At 43.0% G+C, this 14,973-nt stretch overlaps 3 protein-coding genes across 5 annotated transcripts; 2 read left to right on the top strand and 1 right to left on the bottom strand.

Annotated features, from left to right (window-relative positions):
* The first annotated feature begins 416 nt into the window (after positions 1-416).
* On the top strand, positions 417-2,902 carry LOC133915773 (uncharacterized). Its single transcript, XM_062359074.1, has 3 exons — positions 417-674; positions 2,106-2,367; positions 2,462-2,902. The coding sequence occupies exons 1-3, from the start codon at positions 435-437 to the stop codon at positions 2,518-2,520; spliced, it is 561 nt and encodes a 186-aa protein (XP_062215058.1). The 5' UTR covers positions 417-434; the 3' UTR covers positions 2,521-2,902.
* Positions 2,903-3,958: 1,056 nt separating this feature from the next.
* Positions 3,959-5,285, top strand: LOC133914223 (proline-rich receptor-like protein kinase PERK8). Its single transcript, XM_062357357.1, has 2 exons — positions 3,959-4,152; positions 4,286-5,285. Exons 1-2 carry the CDS (start codon positions 4,053-4,055, stop codon positions 5,083-5,085), a joined length of 900 nt encoding a protein of 299 aa, XP_062213341.1. The 5' UTR covers positions 3,959-4,052; the 3' UTR covers positions 5,086-5,285.
* Positions 5,286-7,141: 1,856 nt separating this feature from the next.
* Positions 7,142-12,979, bottom strand: LOC133915772 (5-methyltetrahydropteroyltriglutamate--homocysteine methyltransferase 1-like). Of its 3 annotated transcripts, none has more exons than XM_062359071.1 (14): positions 12,826-12,979; positions 11,058-11,411; positions 10,884-10,971; positions 10,082-10,209; positions 9,810-10,001; positions 9,509-9,708; positions 9,262-9,425; positions 9,055-9,135; positions 8,800-8,966; positions 8,615-8,720; positions 8,196-8,446; positions 8,032-8,104; positions 7,820-7,948; positions 7,142-7,743 (listed from the first exon to the last, which is right to left on the bottom strand). In XM_062359071.1, the coding sequence occupies exons 2-14, from the start codon at positions 11,405-11,407 to the stop codon at positions 7,375-7,377; spliced, it is 2,298 nt and encodes a 765-aa protein (XP_062215055.1). In that variant the 5' UTR covers positions 11,408-11,411; positions 12,826-12,979; the 3' UTR covers positions 7,142-7,374. The 3 variants fall into 3 exon arrangements, with proteins under 3 accessions (XP_062215055.1, XP_062215057.1, XP_062215054.1); XM_062359073.1 differs by having other exon boundaries at positions 12,706-12,845; XM_062359070.1 differs by lacking the exon at positions 12,826-12,979 and adding an exon at positions 11,602-11,761.
* Positions 12,980-14,973: the final 1,994 nt, after the last annotated feature.

Raw genomic sequence — 14,973 nt, 5'->3', positions numbered from 1 at the left:
CTGGCGATAAGTTAGGGGTGAGTCTCAATAGCAGCACGGGTCACGCAGGTGACTGTTGTCGCCTATTGGATGAGAGAATTTTTAACTTATCGTATATCCAACCGGCGATAAGTTATACTGGACTCTATAGCGAGAAATATTTTGGACAGAGATAAGTTTTTGATCGTGATGGCAACCAACATGGCTGTAACCATGGTCTCTTTTTGACCCTCTAATTAGGCGAGAAAACAAATTGCCTAATCGAAAAATGATATTTGAACATGTTACTCGTTGAACAGTGATAAGTATTATCATCCGTTCAACTGGCGACTGATGTATATTTGTGCTTTTTTTTAATGGCTGCATTTTTTTTGCTAATTTCGAAAATAAAAACATATAAATAAAAAAAATCGGCCCCTAACTGGCTATCTGCAAGTGGGCCCTTCGCCCGGGCGATGAACCCGAAGCTTGCGGGGCTTCGGAATCTGAGAAGCACAAGAAGAAGTTCGAGCTCCTTTTCTCTTCTCCACTGCGCCGGGGCGGCCGAGAAAAATTTCCTCTTCGCGCGGATGGAGGCTTCCGTTGGACTCCGTCCGCCGCCCGTCTCAGCGGGGGCGGCATTCCGACGCCGCCGATCCGCGGGGCATCTGCGCGCGGCTTGCCCTTCGGCCCGGTCCGTCTCCCGCGCGGTTAAGGTGGTCTCTCCTTCTCCCCTCTTTTTTCGCCCCTTCGTCAGGGATGAATTGTCAGTGTCTTCAGGGTCTGCGGGGATGCGGAAATCGATGGGTAGGCAAACCTCATCCTCCAGTTCGGGGTTGCTGCTTGCGGAGCTCCAGGGTGGGAGTTTCCGCGTCGTTCTGCTTTGGGGACGAATTTTGGTGCTTCATTTTCGTCCTCTTTTACCCCCTGATAGTGCTTTTTTTTTCGTAGTGAATAAAAGGCAGAACGTAACGTTTTGAACAGAAGATTTAGCACCTCGACAATACCTTATGAACAGGGAAAGCTACTAAACTTGATGCCCTCTGAAAACATTGTTGTTCCACTTGTTGCTTCTCCAAACGGGCCAAGAACATTCTTAAACCAATAAATTCTGTGGAATTGCAGTCTCCATGGTCAAACTGGCTGGCAACAAGTTGTGCGGACACTGTAAAATGCCCTAGAAAAACTGTCATCTTACACTTGTAAGGGATGAACAGTTTTGTTTGTGAGATACCGCCAGTAATTCTTAGTACTTTTGGTGCCTGATGAGTGATGATAACATTGGTGAAGTTCCCAAGGAAACAATGAACTGATCAACAAAGTTGCTTTCGGTTGAGTATATGATTTACAACAACGTATATGGTGCATATTAGAAAAGTTAAATTTAGGAATTGATTAGTGCAAGTGAACAAACTACCAAAACATTTTGAGAAATTGAGTAACATGTCTCTAGGCTGTATGCCATTGAAATGTTTCCTTAGTGGTTGCAATAAGAAATTGTAGATCGTGACGATGGAGCATGACCTCGTAGATTGACCAGCAGCAGAAAGGGTGTGGAAAATTACCATGTGAATATAGCCGTACTATGTTTGCAATGTGCATGGCCCATTTCCATCTAGTTGGCCTCCTGTTACTGGGATGTTGCAGTGGATGGTATCTGCACCTTCCTCAGCCAAGTTTCTCCCATAGATGTCATGCACAAGTGTGCCTTTACATACGAGGAGGTCTGTCATGTGATTACCGCTCTCTGGTAAGTGGTAACCGTTCATTAATTGTTGCTGCGTAAGCCTGAATATGTATGTAGTCTTATACTATGTGCTTTTTTGCAAGTCAAAGAGTTGCCAGGCCAATCTAGTTTATCAATGATAGAAAATACTGATCAATATCCAGTGTTCAGCATTCATAAACCTAATTGCCTATATGAGAGTACTGGGAGGGCAATCACTTATTGATAGTTCGATGCAGTTTTGTCGTTCGTATTATCTGTCTTTCCTTTCCAACCTTAACTTGCTATATTATGCTTCTGGAGACAGTATGCCCTTTTGTTGTGTTTGATTGCATCATGCGGATTGGTTTTTGTTTAGTGGACATTCGATTGATAATTAAAATTTGTTTCAAGAGGCTGATAAGTTCTTCTTGCTTCACAGATTAGAGCAAGTGCAATTTATGACCTGAAAAGAAGTAGAAGTAACCTCGAATCATTATTTTGCTATGACAAATCTGTTCCAGAAGAGGATATTGGGAAACCAGACGGTCTAAATTTGGAAAAGAAGAATGTTGGGAGCAATCCTCCCTGCTCAAGCTGTGAAGCTAAAGGCGCGGTGTTGTGTGCAACTTGTGCTGGTTCAGGCTTGTACGTCGACTCAATACTAGAGAGCCAAGGAATCATTGTAAAAGTCAGATGTCTAGGTAAACAAGCTTGACAATCATTCTGTGCAACAGTTGTGTTCCTACTACACAGATGATACATGATTTATATGTGCTGATATTCAAATTACTGTAGGATGTGGAGGAACTGGAAACATTATGTGCTCCAAATGTGGGGGACGTGGGCACACATGAATGCTAAAGCTTGCAATGTCTTCTCAGAAAGACAATCTACTTCTACTAGGATCCTTTTCGAGTTACATTGGTCGGGATTTCTGCTCATGGTGACAAGCAAATAAGCTCTTCGCATACTGTTCCATGAGCAATTTCTTTCTGTTTAATGTATCGGTTCTGAATCAGCTGCTGTAACTTGAGAATAGTTACATGTAAACGTGCCTTAGAAGTTGCTGAAGCACACCTCTTTTCCTTTTTTTTTTCTTTGTAATTTCATATTTGAAAGCATGTTGCGCTAAAGCATTATGATGTGATGCTGTACGATAAAGACGTAATGGCATGTGAAAGATGAGCAAAATGTTTATGAGAAATGGAATGGTGATGCCCCCATTCTATTAAATTACTCATCTAAACTGTGTCAATGCCATTGACACAATTTTTCTGATGCATAAGAGAGTGATTCTGCCGTTTCAACATGCGTGCAGTGAGCTACGTACTGCAGCAGCATTCCAGCGGAACAGGCTTGCGGAGATCAGGGATTAAAATTTGAGGGGAATTTTGGAGGGAACGAAATATTTAATTTTGGATTTTTTTTTACTGGGATATGGGACCCACTAGAGGCCGAAAAGTGACTAAAATTTCAGTTTTTTCATCGGTGAACGGAAAAAATTATAAAATGAAATTAAAATCCTTAGCGGAGATCACGGATATCACACTTTCTTCTTTCTATGAGATTAAAGCATAACCAGAACCAGTAACCCAGGTTAGTTTGTATGCCATTCAAGCAGGACGCCTATGCCGGGTTAGTTCAATTGGTTCGATTGCACGCTTTCGACTAATGAAGGGAGTAAAAGAGCAACACAAGTAGCCAAACGCTAGCTAGATGCCCAATCGGTCATTTTATATTTCTACTCGACTCATTTTTTAGATAATGTAAAAAAGTTCCGGCCCAGCCCTGGTACATTATTATATTATCTTAACTCATTGTTGAAAGTCTAAATAAAATAAAATTATGAAATACTATATAAATATAAATCATTGATCGTAGGCTATATAGCCTAGTACTAAATTATCATCCATTCTTAACAAAGAATTCCATGACCACCACCTCGAATGCTTGGCACACCATGATCATATTTTCTCTATCATTTTCCAGCTACATCAATCCCATTTGCCGGACCAATGTCCCAAATTCTAATACCTATCCCACCCTGATTAATATGCTTCTCTTGAGCCATGGTACAAAGTACTACATCTCCTGCAAAACTTCACATGGATTTTCCAGCCCAAGAAACCAAGCAAGGAATACTTCATGGCTTCGCCTTGCCCCCGCATGGAGGTTGGAAAATCCAGACTGTCACTTGTCCACCAAGCCAAGTTCATGCGAGAATCTATTCTTCCTGAGTCCTGGCTCCAGAGCCTCTGCCTATGAATGCGTAGTATATATACGTCCATCGCAATTGGCCATTGACACCAACACCAATCCACCATTAGCAGAAGCAATCCAAAAACACATTGCACATTAAGCTCAGGGATACCAAGAAGCCGCATCCATGGACATCTTGGGCGCCAACCGCACCTTTGATGAGTACGACCCAGCCGTCGAGTGGAGCCGCGCCGCCGAGGCCGACGTCCTCAAGATCTCACTCCCAGGCAAGCAAGAAATTAATGATCGAGCTTACTCATTAATTTCCTGAGAAATGCATGCAAAATGCATTAGCGCTGACTGATGGATTTATGTCATGTCGTGTGCTGTGCATGGAAAAATGGATGGATGTGACTGCAGGGTTCAAGAGGGAGGAGATACGGGTGCTGGTGGACAACAAAGGCCGCCTGCGGACGCGCGGGGAGCGGCCGGTGGCCGGCACCAGGTGGATCCGCTTCCAGAAGGACGACCAGCTCCCCGCCAACTGCAACGCCGACGGCATCCGCGCCAAGTTCCAGAACGAAACGCTCACCATCACGCTCCCCAAGAAGACCCCCTCACCGCAGGCCGCCCCAGTGCCGGAGCCCACGAGGCCAGCTGCCACGACACCGCAGAAGCCACCGCCGGCGGTTCCTGAGCTGGTAAGGCCTGCGCTACCCCTGCCGCTGTTGACTCCTGCCCCTTCCCACCATCAGCCCGCCGAGCGCAGGCCGTCGCTGCCTATGAAGCCGCCGGGTCCCGCGCGGCTGCCCTCTGTGCCGAAACCGACGCCGGAGGTGGTACCCCAGAAGAAGTACAACGTCGGTGCTGCTGCAACCGCGAAGCCCGAGCCACCACCGGCCGCCGTCCCGAAGCCGAAGGAGCAGGAGCCGGTGCAAGAGGCCAAGAAGCCGTCGTTGGAGGAGGAGGAGAAGCGCACGGGGAAGGAGAAGGCCAAGGAAGAGGAGGAGGCAGTGATGGAAGGGATGCAGATGGCGCGCCGGTCTAGGCCGATCTCGGCGAGCCGCGGGCTGCTGGTGAACGTGGCGGTCGCGGTGGTGGTGCTCGCTGGGATCACCGTCTACGTGTGGCACGCCCTGCGGAACGTCACCGGCGGCCCCGGCGCCGGCGATCATGGCCACGGGGAGCTGGGAACCGGGAGCTACGGCGATGAGATGTGAGCAACTTAAAGCTGCACGCTGGGTGTCTGAGGACTCGAGGTGTGGCGTGTCAGCGTGTACATACATATATACATGGGAGGGGTACCTATATACGTCCTGTTTGTTAATCATCTGGTGTCACAGCTTAACCAGCTTAAAGACGGGGCATTTGCTTGGTTGATCAATTTGTCAAAATAAGATGATAAGCAAATACTTTATTACTGAATCTCTTTTGCAACTACTCTATCCAGTTATAAATACATGATATTTTCAACAAGACACGATCTTATGTATTGGCCACGAATTTCTATTGGGATATATTTATAAAAAGCAATAAATTTGTGATAATACAAAAGCAATATAACTTTAATATTTCTAAACAAAATATTTTAAAAATTGTTGTTAGTCAAAGTTATAGTGAATCTTGTACGTCAGAAAATGATCGGTGTGCAACTGTGCATAAGTTCAAAATCTCAAACCGTGAGTCCATTTTCAAATCCGTCCAAAATGTTGTGCTGTAGTCTGTATTTATGCTCATACAGACTTCATCGATCGCCACCTCAAAGGCTGCCAGGCTAGTAACACCTTCTTTAACCAGCTCCCCAACTGCGATGTAAAGCAAATTCTGGCATCTGTGCTGCTTGGTGCCGGATCTTGGCTAGGCACGAGATGTTCCGAGTCGAGCGGCAACTGAGCAACCTTCTAGAATTCTAGAAATAAATTATATGTTCTCATCCTGCAGCATCATCTAGATGGTCATTACTTATTCTTAATGTAAATCTTAAAATAATATATCTTAATTAAATGAAAAATTATCTTGTATATTTATTATTTGATATATATATGATTAGCGTTAAGTAAATTTTGATGTCGCTTTAAGATTCATATTGAGGACAGATGGTAGTTATATAAACAGTGTTATAAGAGAATGCATATGTAGCACTTTTGTATAGAATTTATTTGTAGCTAGTCTTCTTCCATGTAATGAGCCCCTCGGCCTCGCCTGCATTATGGACTGGCGCCGTCACTGCGAGGAGGACTGGTCCAGCCGGCCGTGAATCAGTTTTGCAAGCATGAACAGTGTTCATCAATACGAAAGATCCGTACAGATAGCTCGTAGAAGAAGACGATCAGGTAGCCAACAAAATTTGCAATCCTAAACAGCGGGCATGCATGGTATTGGGAGGTAGGCCTGCCTGTGGCTGCCTACATGTGAAAACAAATTTCCTAGGCTGGGTTAGCACTTAGCAGAGGTGTGGAGAAGCAAACATCAACAAACCACGGATCGCAAGACATGTGAGCCCATGGAACGTTTGGGATATACAGAGGGATCATGGGACGTAATTGTATGGGGTGACGTTGTCGTTTACATACGAGATCTATTGAAACCAGCAATTATATGAGTCTCATATATCAGCGATGATGTTACTCAATAGTTACATAGGTCCTATATGTTAGTAACTATGTTACCCATATAGGTAAGTTAGAGTAACTAATTCTGTTGGGATATGCCTTGGAGCTAAAGCATAACATCTTAGTGAGACTAGCAGAAACAAAAGAAAGGAGTTGCCTAGCGACAACCATTACAGTATAACCCGTCTGGGAGGCAACACCAATCTTGCTGTCAAGAACCAAATATATTGCAATCTACTGTAGCGCTCCCTGTACTTGCCCCCAATTCCTCTGTCATAACCGTTCTTCCTACTGAAAAGCGTTCAAGGATCATCAGCAGAGTCCCCCCATCATGCAGGTAGCTGCTGCGCCGGCACCTCCGCCGCCGCGCCGCCGCGTGTACACGGCCGTCGACCCTTTGTTCTTATCCTTGCATTGGTGGGTGTTGGTGCCACTGTGCTCTATGCAATGTTGCCGTGAAGCATGTTCAGAAATTGTATGTGTAAATGCATATCCTGTGCATAACAATTGTTAAAAGACATCATAGCGCAAATATTGTTTCTACTTCGAGATTTTAGCAAGACATTGCCGTGTTTCCAGATGAGGACTATAAGCAGCTTCTAATCTGAAACACCATATTTCTCCTTACAAAAAAAAGAAGGAAAACTGAAAGATAACAATGTGGTTCTAGATGCGATTTGCAGGTTGCATATTTCATTTCTGTATATAACCAAAGCACACATACCCCAAACAACAGCCTGAAAAAAACCACCAAACTTGGAATACAGCATATAACGGTGTATCATACCAATGAGACGAACCTAACCCATAGAACAGGGGGTGCATAAGACCCAAATTATTCAAAACAAATGGCCCTGTTGGCTTTGTTTCAACAACTGTGGTACTTTAAAAAGTGACTCATTTCGCGCTGGCAAGCTGGGTGCGGATGAGCTTGGTGGCAGAAACCATGTTGGTGAGGGCGGGCTTGACCTCAGTGTATTTGCGGGTCTTGAGACCACAGTCAGGGTTCACCCAAAGGATGTTAGTGTCAAGAACGGCAAGCATCTTGTTGATGCGGTCAGCGATCTCCTCAGTGGAGGGGATCCTGGGAGAGTGGATGTCATAGACACCAGGACCAATGCCAGCGCCATACTTCACACCCTCACGGAAGACAGACAAGAGCTTCTCATCAGACCGGGAGTTCTCAATGGTGATCACATCAGCATCCATGTCGATGATGGAGTGAATGATATCGTTGAAGTTGGAGTAGCACATATGGGTGTGGATCTATCCAAAAAAAGGACCATCAGGAGAGATTATAAGAAAGATTTCCAGGTATCTCATAACATTTCAAGACGACTACCTGAGTGGTGTCCTGGACTCCACAGTTGGTGATTCTGAAAGAGTGGACAGCCCAGTCCAGGTAGAATGCATGCTCTGACTTGCGCAGTGGCAGACCCTCCCTTAGAGCTGCCTCATCGATCTGGATCACCTGCAAAAGAGCAAAAAACATATTGTCGCACATGGGCATATTGATGAAACAAGAATTCAAAAACAAATGTAGAAGATACAAACCTGAATACCAGCAGCCTCAAGATCCTCAACCTCCTTTTTAATTGCAAGAGCTATCTGGTAGCATGTCTCAAACCTGGACCCCAAGAAGTAACATATAAATAACCAGCAAAATGGTGTTTGGAACTGTCTAAACATATTGAAGCAGCTAGGAAGCAGTAACAAACCTGGGCTGGTCGTTCCTAACAAATGACCAGTTGAGGATTGTGACCGGACCAGTTAGCATTCCCTTCATTGGGCGAGAGGTCATGCTCTGTGCCATCTTGGACCAGAAGACAGTCATGGGGTTGGGCCGGCTGACATCACCATAGATAATGGGTGGCTTCACACAACGTGATCCATAAGATTGCACCCATCCGTTGGCAGTAAATGCAAAACCAGATAATTGCTCACCGAAGTACTCAACCATGTCATTTCTCTGTAAATACATAGGTATTAAGTTACATAAATGAGTACATGTTTCATCTGCAGAAAAAGAAACATATCAATATGCTAAAAGAACTTGCTGTTTTTAACGATCCATAGACATACAAAGCTAATGAAGATGGTCTACAATGAACAATATCAGTACTAAAAAAATGTTCACCTCAGGCTCTCCATGCACAAGAACATCAATGTCAAGCTCCTCTTGGATCTTGACAACCTTGTTGATTTCTTCCTTGATGGCACTGATGTATTCCTCCTCAGAGATCCTGCAATAACACATTTTCAATAAGGAAAAAGTGATGAAATCTTACAATAATGATATTTCTAATCTGTAAAGAGACTTACTTCTTTGCCTTGTACTCACGGCGGACCCTCCTGAGGTCCATAGTCTGAGGGAACGAACCAATTGTGGTTGTGGGAAGAACAGGGAGGTTGAGCTTTTTCTGCTGAGCGTCCAATCTAGCAGAAACATTGGTAGCACGGCGGTGGTCAGAGCCCTTCAAAGCAGCTGCCTGTAAGAAATGCATTTCCGGTTTAGAATTGATGCATACTCATATATATGAAACTAACATGTATTGACTAAAGCTCAATGTTACTTACAGCCTTCTGGACCTCCTCATTTGTCACTCTGGGTGATGACCTCCTTGAGGCCAGAGCAGCAGCATTGGCTGCAAAGTAAGCCTGTAGACGAACATGTTCAATATTAGTGATTACAATCAAAAGTTAATTGAAGTACAGAACAGAAAGAAGCGCTCAGCTCAAGGCTAAAAGCCTCAGAAGAATGAAGGGTAAAGAACATTGTTGTACCTCATCCTTTTGACCTGACAAAGCCTTGGCAAGGGCATTGACCTCAACAACCTTTTGGGCAGCAAACGCGAGCCATGACTTAATCTCATCATCGAGCTTAGTCTCATTTACAAGATCAACAGCGGTGTGCATCAGTGAGCAGGAGGTTGACACCACAAGCTTGTCTGAACACCATGTGTTTAGAATTATTGAATAACATGCGCAGTGAGGAAAACAGAAAAATAGCAATATATCCTTCAATGCTTACCCTTGCCAACAACAGCCTCAAGAGACTGAAGAGTGCTGAGAGATGCAGCAAGATCATCAGCCCAAATGTTCCGTCCATCTACAACACCGGCGAAAAGGTATTTTCCAGAGGGGAAACTGCTCCTGACAAGATCAAGTGTCTTGACTCCGCGGACAAGATCCAAACCATAAGCAGTCACAGAACTCAAGGATGTGAGGGTCCTGCGTTTGCAAAAGAATGAGTGTTCTGTCTTCTTTCTCAACAAAATTACTTTGAACAGAACACCATGGTGAAGACGATGTATTAGCACTGGAAAACATACTTGTAGGATTCAGCAGGAATATCAGCAAAGTATGTCTCAATAAGCACATTTAATCCAGAAAGTGCTGACTCCAGTTCAGCATACGCCAAAGAAAATGCGGCCAATTGGTGAGCATCAAGGTCTTTAACAAGGGTAGGCTCATCAAACTGAATCCATGAAGCACCAGCTGCCTTCAGCTCAGCAACAACCTCCCTGCATTTCATAACATATCTCATTATCAACTGAAGAGGTTCATGCTGAAAAACTAGTTGGCTGTTTGTGTAGATGCTTACTTGTAGATGGGAAGAATGCTACCAAGAAGTGAAAGAAGAGAGAATGATTTTTCCACACCCTTGGCAGGCTTAGAGAGCAGCAAGTATGAGACTGGTCCAATAAGCACTGGAACAGTATCAATGCCAAGCTGCGTAAGGGACCAAAACATGCGCAAATTAGCAGGCATTATTTTCGTAGGAGAAAATAGAATGCCACTTCCTTTACAGATAAAAATCACCAACACATTAGTAAAAGAGCACCCCGGGGATCCTATTGTACCACTACTGTCATGCAATGTAGAATGAGAGAGTAGTTTCACGTGGCACCCCTTTTAAGACATAAGGTGCAATTAAGCACAAAACCCCAAGTTGACATGATTCCATCACATTAAAAAAATAAAATGTATTATCACAAAAGGTACGTTAAGAAAACAGGGAGAAACAATGAAAGATCAAATTCAGGGCCATGAACTGAGCATTGGTATTTGGTAAGTATGCAAAGGGTTACGCATTACTGTCATCAAGATGGAAAAGTTTGTCTGTTCCAAGGTGATCCATTTTCGACTTCAAATAAGGCTTGCAAAAGCAAGTTATAATTTACTTCAATATTGATTTGCCATATGGACTGTCAACCAAGATATGATGATACACTGGTTCCATATGTACACTTATGTCAAATCGTATTGAGATAGCTAGGACACATAATATGGACTGGTGTGGTTTTTCCTATTACCAAATCGCACAGGTAGACAAACTACAACAAGAAGGGTAAATGGACTAAACTACAGAAAGCTGAGACAATGCTGTGGTTATAGCAACATACCGCCTTTGCCTCCTTGTATTCAGAGACAGCCTTGTGTGAAGCATATGAGAACTTGGTGTTCGGGCCGAGTTCAGGGACAATAAAGTGGCTGCAAAAAGTAAGGTTCAACAATGTTAGACCAATATCAGAAAAGGCCACCTGTGGTATGCATTCAAGATAAGGAAGTTGACTTACTAGTTTGTGTCAAACCACTTGGTCATCTCCATAGCAGGGACAGTGGCATTTCCCCTGGCCATTGAGAAGTAGGTGCTCAAGCCAATCTCGCCTCCAGTCCAAGTGTAGCGTTCTGGGACAGCGCCAAGCATGGCCGTCGTATCAAGAACCTGGTCGTAGTATGAGAAGGTGTTGCTGGGAATGTACTTGATCCCGGCTTCTGACATTTGCTTCCAGATGCTAGCCTTGAGGTCAGTGGCCACTTTCTCCATATCCTCGGCGCTGCTCTTCCCATCCCAGAAAGACTCCAAGGCAAACTTGAGCTCCCTCTTGGGACCCATGCGAGGGTATCCAACAATATGGGACGCCATCTTTCTATACCAGTGAAAAATTAAAATCAGCTTGATTCACAGGAACAGGGAAGCGCTAAATACTTGTCTCAACTTAGCTGCAAAATAAGCCAAAACATATTCCATATATTTCACCAAATCACAAACTGACTTTTGTTCTTCGTGCTGCATGTGTTCCTCCCATAATATTCGATTGCTTCAGTGCAAAGAAATACCTTTGGTTATTCAAGGCTGTTTCTTTAAACTGGGTAGGATTAACCATACCATGGAGGTATGTTACATGCACTAAAGTCCTCCATTTAGGTTGCAACCTAGCCTTCCAAGGGTGTGGGTACAGGAAGGCTAGAATTGGTCGGAAGGGAAGTACGGCCCCTCTCAGACATGCAGGGATCATGCTACAAATAGCATTCGTAAGAAACTATAATTGCGAGGGGTCATGCTACAAAGAACACACATAAGAAACTATGATTAGGATAAAACTAACTAATGATTAGGACAATAAAGCGCACGCCTACAGGAAGCATGCCATTCGAAATAATTTGTTAAGGGATTATGAGTAAATGAAACCAATTCAGAAATAAAAAACTAGTATTCCGCACAGAGACGTGGCCAATGTAATCCCAGATCATCCTTATACTCACTCGGGGCATAAATACTTATCGCTTGACTTTTCACGGTGAAATTTTGACCATTATTTTCTATTAGAACATAATTATAATATCTAATAAAAATATAATATTATAAAAGTATTTTTAAGACAAATCTACATATGATTTTTATATTTTCAAATTAAATATTTTAGAAGCTATTAACGGTTAAAGTTTTAAAAATTTGATCAGATCTTAATCAATGACAAATATTTATGAGGGAATGGAATACATAAATATAAATACTTCTCAAGATATCAACAGATCTCACAATAGAATTGAGGTATAGGAATCCAATCTTGGCATTAATCTAAGAAAACAACAACGAATCCTGCTGTTACCAAAATGCTCGGATCTGAGAAACCAATCCACTCAAATTGCACACAAGCACCTAGGAAAATTTCAGCCACCGCCTATCACTACGACACGAAGACATCATCTTGGACACCGAAAGAACAACTGGATTCTGATCACGAAGCAACCCAGTTCCCAGCGACAGAAAAACAACCCAAGAAACCAACCCAACCAACCAATCCCCGATCAGAACAAGCAACCCAAACGCCCCACGCCGAACGGCCCTAACCCCGGAAAGAACGAGACAATGGCTACGAATCCAGACTGCACAGGCACGAGCAGGCTGCCCAAGAACACGAGAACCCGCGACAGACTCACCGCGCACCCAGCCGATCCGAGAAGCGCGGGGAGGAACGAGCCTTGATAGGCGAGGGAATGGGGGGACCGGGAGAGGCGATAGGGCTATATAGAGCGAGGGAGCGGTGGAGAGGCGCTTACCCTTGGACCGTGGAACGGGGGAGCAGCGCCGGGGGATTAGGAGGAGGAGGACGGCGACGAGGAGAGGTCAGGGATGAGCAGAGCACGGGTAGAATTCGAGGGGTTCATTTATAAACGATCGAGCAGCTCCCCCGCTGTGGGTTAGGTGCGCTTGTGGGTTTGGTGAGATCCCATGTGGCAAAATCTGGCACCCGAATAAAAGAATTGGTACACACTCCGATTATAAATATTTAGTAAACTTTTAAAGTTTTAACGATCAATAATTTTTAAAATATTTAATTTAGAAATAAAAAAATCATATGGGTGGATTTATGTTTAAAAATATGTTCATAATATTATATTTTTATTAGATATTATAACTATATTTTAATAAAAAATAATGATCAAAATTACATATCGAAGACCATAAAAATAAAAATAAAAAATATTATGTATTTTTGACTGAATGTAGTATAATTTTGAAAGGGGAGGGTTTAAGCTCTCCATATTTATTTACAGCTAAGTGCAATGCGTTACAATAAAAATATAAATATTAGATATAATAACATTAAGCACAACCTCAATATATAAAGATATGGATACGCTATTGGAGCGTTACATGCGATTACGTCGGGAGCAATATCATAATTTGATTTCAAATAAGATAAAAAAGAAAAAGAAGATTACCCGCTAATTTCTCTCATATTTTATTTATTTATTTTTATTAGTAAAATACCAGTAACGAGGCACGGAGGATAGAGGACAAGGGTGGATGGTAAAAATATGTATATTAATCGAATTTTAAGGGTTTTTATTATATAGGAGAAAAGTAGGAGAAGAAGTGATGCAGAAACTGATTTGTGTTTTATATAGTAGAGATTATCTTAGGATCAGTTTAAAACTTAAAACTTTACGAGAATTTCACGTGAAACTGTAGGAACGAGAATGTCGACTAGAGATGAGGTGAATAGGCATCTCAACAAATTTATTTCGAAATAGATAGCATTTTTCTATTTCTCACCTAACACACCTCAAAACGTTCAAGTGAAAGCAAAAGAATCAGAGAGACAAAGCAAGAAGACTAATTCTATGGCAATATAATTCTACGGATGAAATATGAACCATATATTCTATTCAAGACCATTCCATGTGTCTTTGTGCTCAAAAACTCGCAACTTTCAAAGAAACTAGAGAAGATGAACACCGGACAGAGTTATCCTCCAAGATGATAGTCTAGTGGTAAGGGGACTCAAGACCCTCTCAAATACATGAGTATATGAGTGTTTAAGCCACTAGTATCAAGAAAAATAACTCTGAAAAGGTGAGAAAATACAGCTCAAAGAAAAGATCACCGGGTAAAGAATCTCTCTAAGTTGATGATCTAGAGGCAAAGGTACTCAAGACCTATGAGCATACACTTGTATGTGAATTTTTATGCCTCTAACAACAAGAAGAATGACCTCACAAGATGCTAAAATTTCAGCCCAAAAATAAATAAAAAATCAAAACCGAAAACCGAAAAACCTGCAAACTTGCAAGGTAACCAATAGAGGGAAACTAGAAGGAGAGGAATTCAAGCATATGAAAAAAATACAAACTTTATTACTCAAAAAGATTAGCCCTATTTTAAACGAATTACAAAGATTTATCTCTCAAAACTCTCATCTATTACATAGGCTAAACACTCATCATTCTCTCCTCTGAATCTTTAGCTCTAAGCCTCTCAAATGGGTGACACAATAGGGCTCAAGTGGTTAGTTCAAAGCTCTCTCTAGCCCTACCCCTCTATTTGTAGGCCTAGAAAATTTGGCCCCTAAGTTTTCTAGCTTTTTCCCAAAATATCCCTCTCTTGTAGTATACTCCTACCTACCACCGAGGATATTTTGGTCTATTTTCTTCTTCGCCTCGACGCAAGCTTCGTGAGGTGCCACGTACTTCTCCAGTCCTCCTACGGTTTTGAGGCCATACCGCGAAACTGCATGCACGCTTCTCAAAGCGTGACTCACCGCCTTGCTTACACCTTAAGCAAGCGCTTCAATGTCGACACGTGTACTCCGTTATGCGATCCTGACCGCCGACAAGTATCTCCCGTTCCCTCGAGCCGCCTTGTCATTTGCACCGACATCCCTTTCGCTTGACTTTGTCGACACGTTGTCTCTATCCACCTTC

Source organism: Phragmites australis, chromosome 4 (genome assembly GCF_958298935.1).
Source record: "Phragmites australis chromosome 4, lpPhrAust1.1, whole genome shotgun sequence".
Classification (NCBI taxonomy): domain Eukaryota; kingdom Viridiplantae; phylum Streptophyta; class Magnoliopsida; order Poales; family Poaceae; genus Phragmites; species Phragmites australis.
This window is presented reverse-complemented; position numbering and strand designations above follow the sequence as displayed.

What these genes read in the sequence shown, in the direction of transcription:
- LOC133915773 (XM_062359074.1), top strand. Translation starts at nt 435, where the DNA reads ATGAACCCGAAGCTTGCGGGGCTTCGGAATCTGAGAAGCACAAGAAGA. An exon ending in CCGTCTCCCGCGCGGTTAAG is followed by an intron (nt 675 to 2,105) that starts GTGGTCTCTCCT and finishes CTTGCTTCACAG; the next exon opens with ATTAGAGCAAGTGCAATTTA. An exon ending in TGTAAAAGTCAGATGTCTAG is followed by an intron (nt 2,368 to 2,461) that starts GTAAACAAGCTT and finishes AAATTACTGTAG; the next exon opens with GATGTGGAGGAACTGGAAAC.
- LOC133914223 (XM_062357357.1), top strand. Translation starts at nt 4,053, where the DNA reads ATGGACATCTTGGGCGCCAACCGCACCTTTGATGAGTACGACCCAGCC. An exon ending in CCTCAAGATCTCACTCCCAG is followed by an intron (nt 4,153 to 4,285) that starts GCAAGCAAGAAA and finishes ATGTGACTGCAG; the next exon opens with GGTTCAAGAGGGAGGAGATA.
- LOC133915772 (XM_062359070.1), bottom strand. Translation starts at nt 11,648, where the DNA reads ATGGTTAATCCTACCCAGTTTAAAGAAACAGCCTTGAATAACCAAAG. An exon ending in TGAGGCTGTTGTTGGCAAGG is followed by an intron (nt 9,426 to 9,508) that starts GTAAGCATTGAA and finishes CATGGTGTTCAG; the next exon opens with ACAAGCTTGTGGTGTCAACC. An exon ending in GAGTCCAGGACACCACTCAG is followed by an intron (nt 7,744 to 7,819) that starts GTAGTCGTCTTG and finishes TTTTTTGGATAG; the next exon opens with ATCCACACCCATATGTGCTA.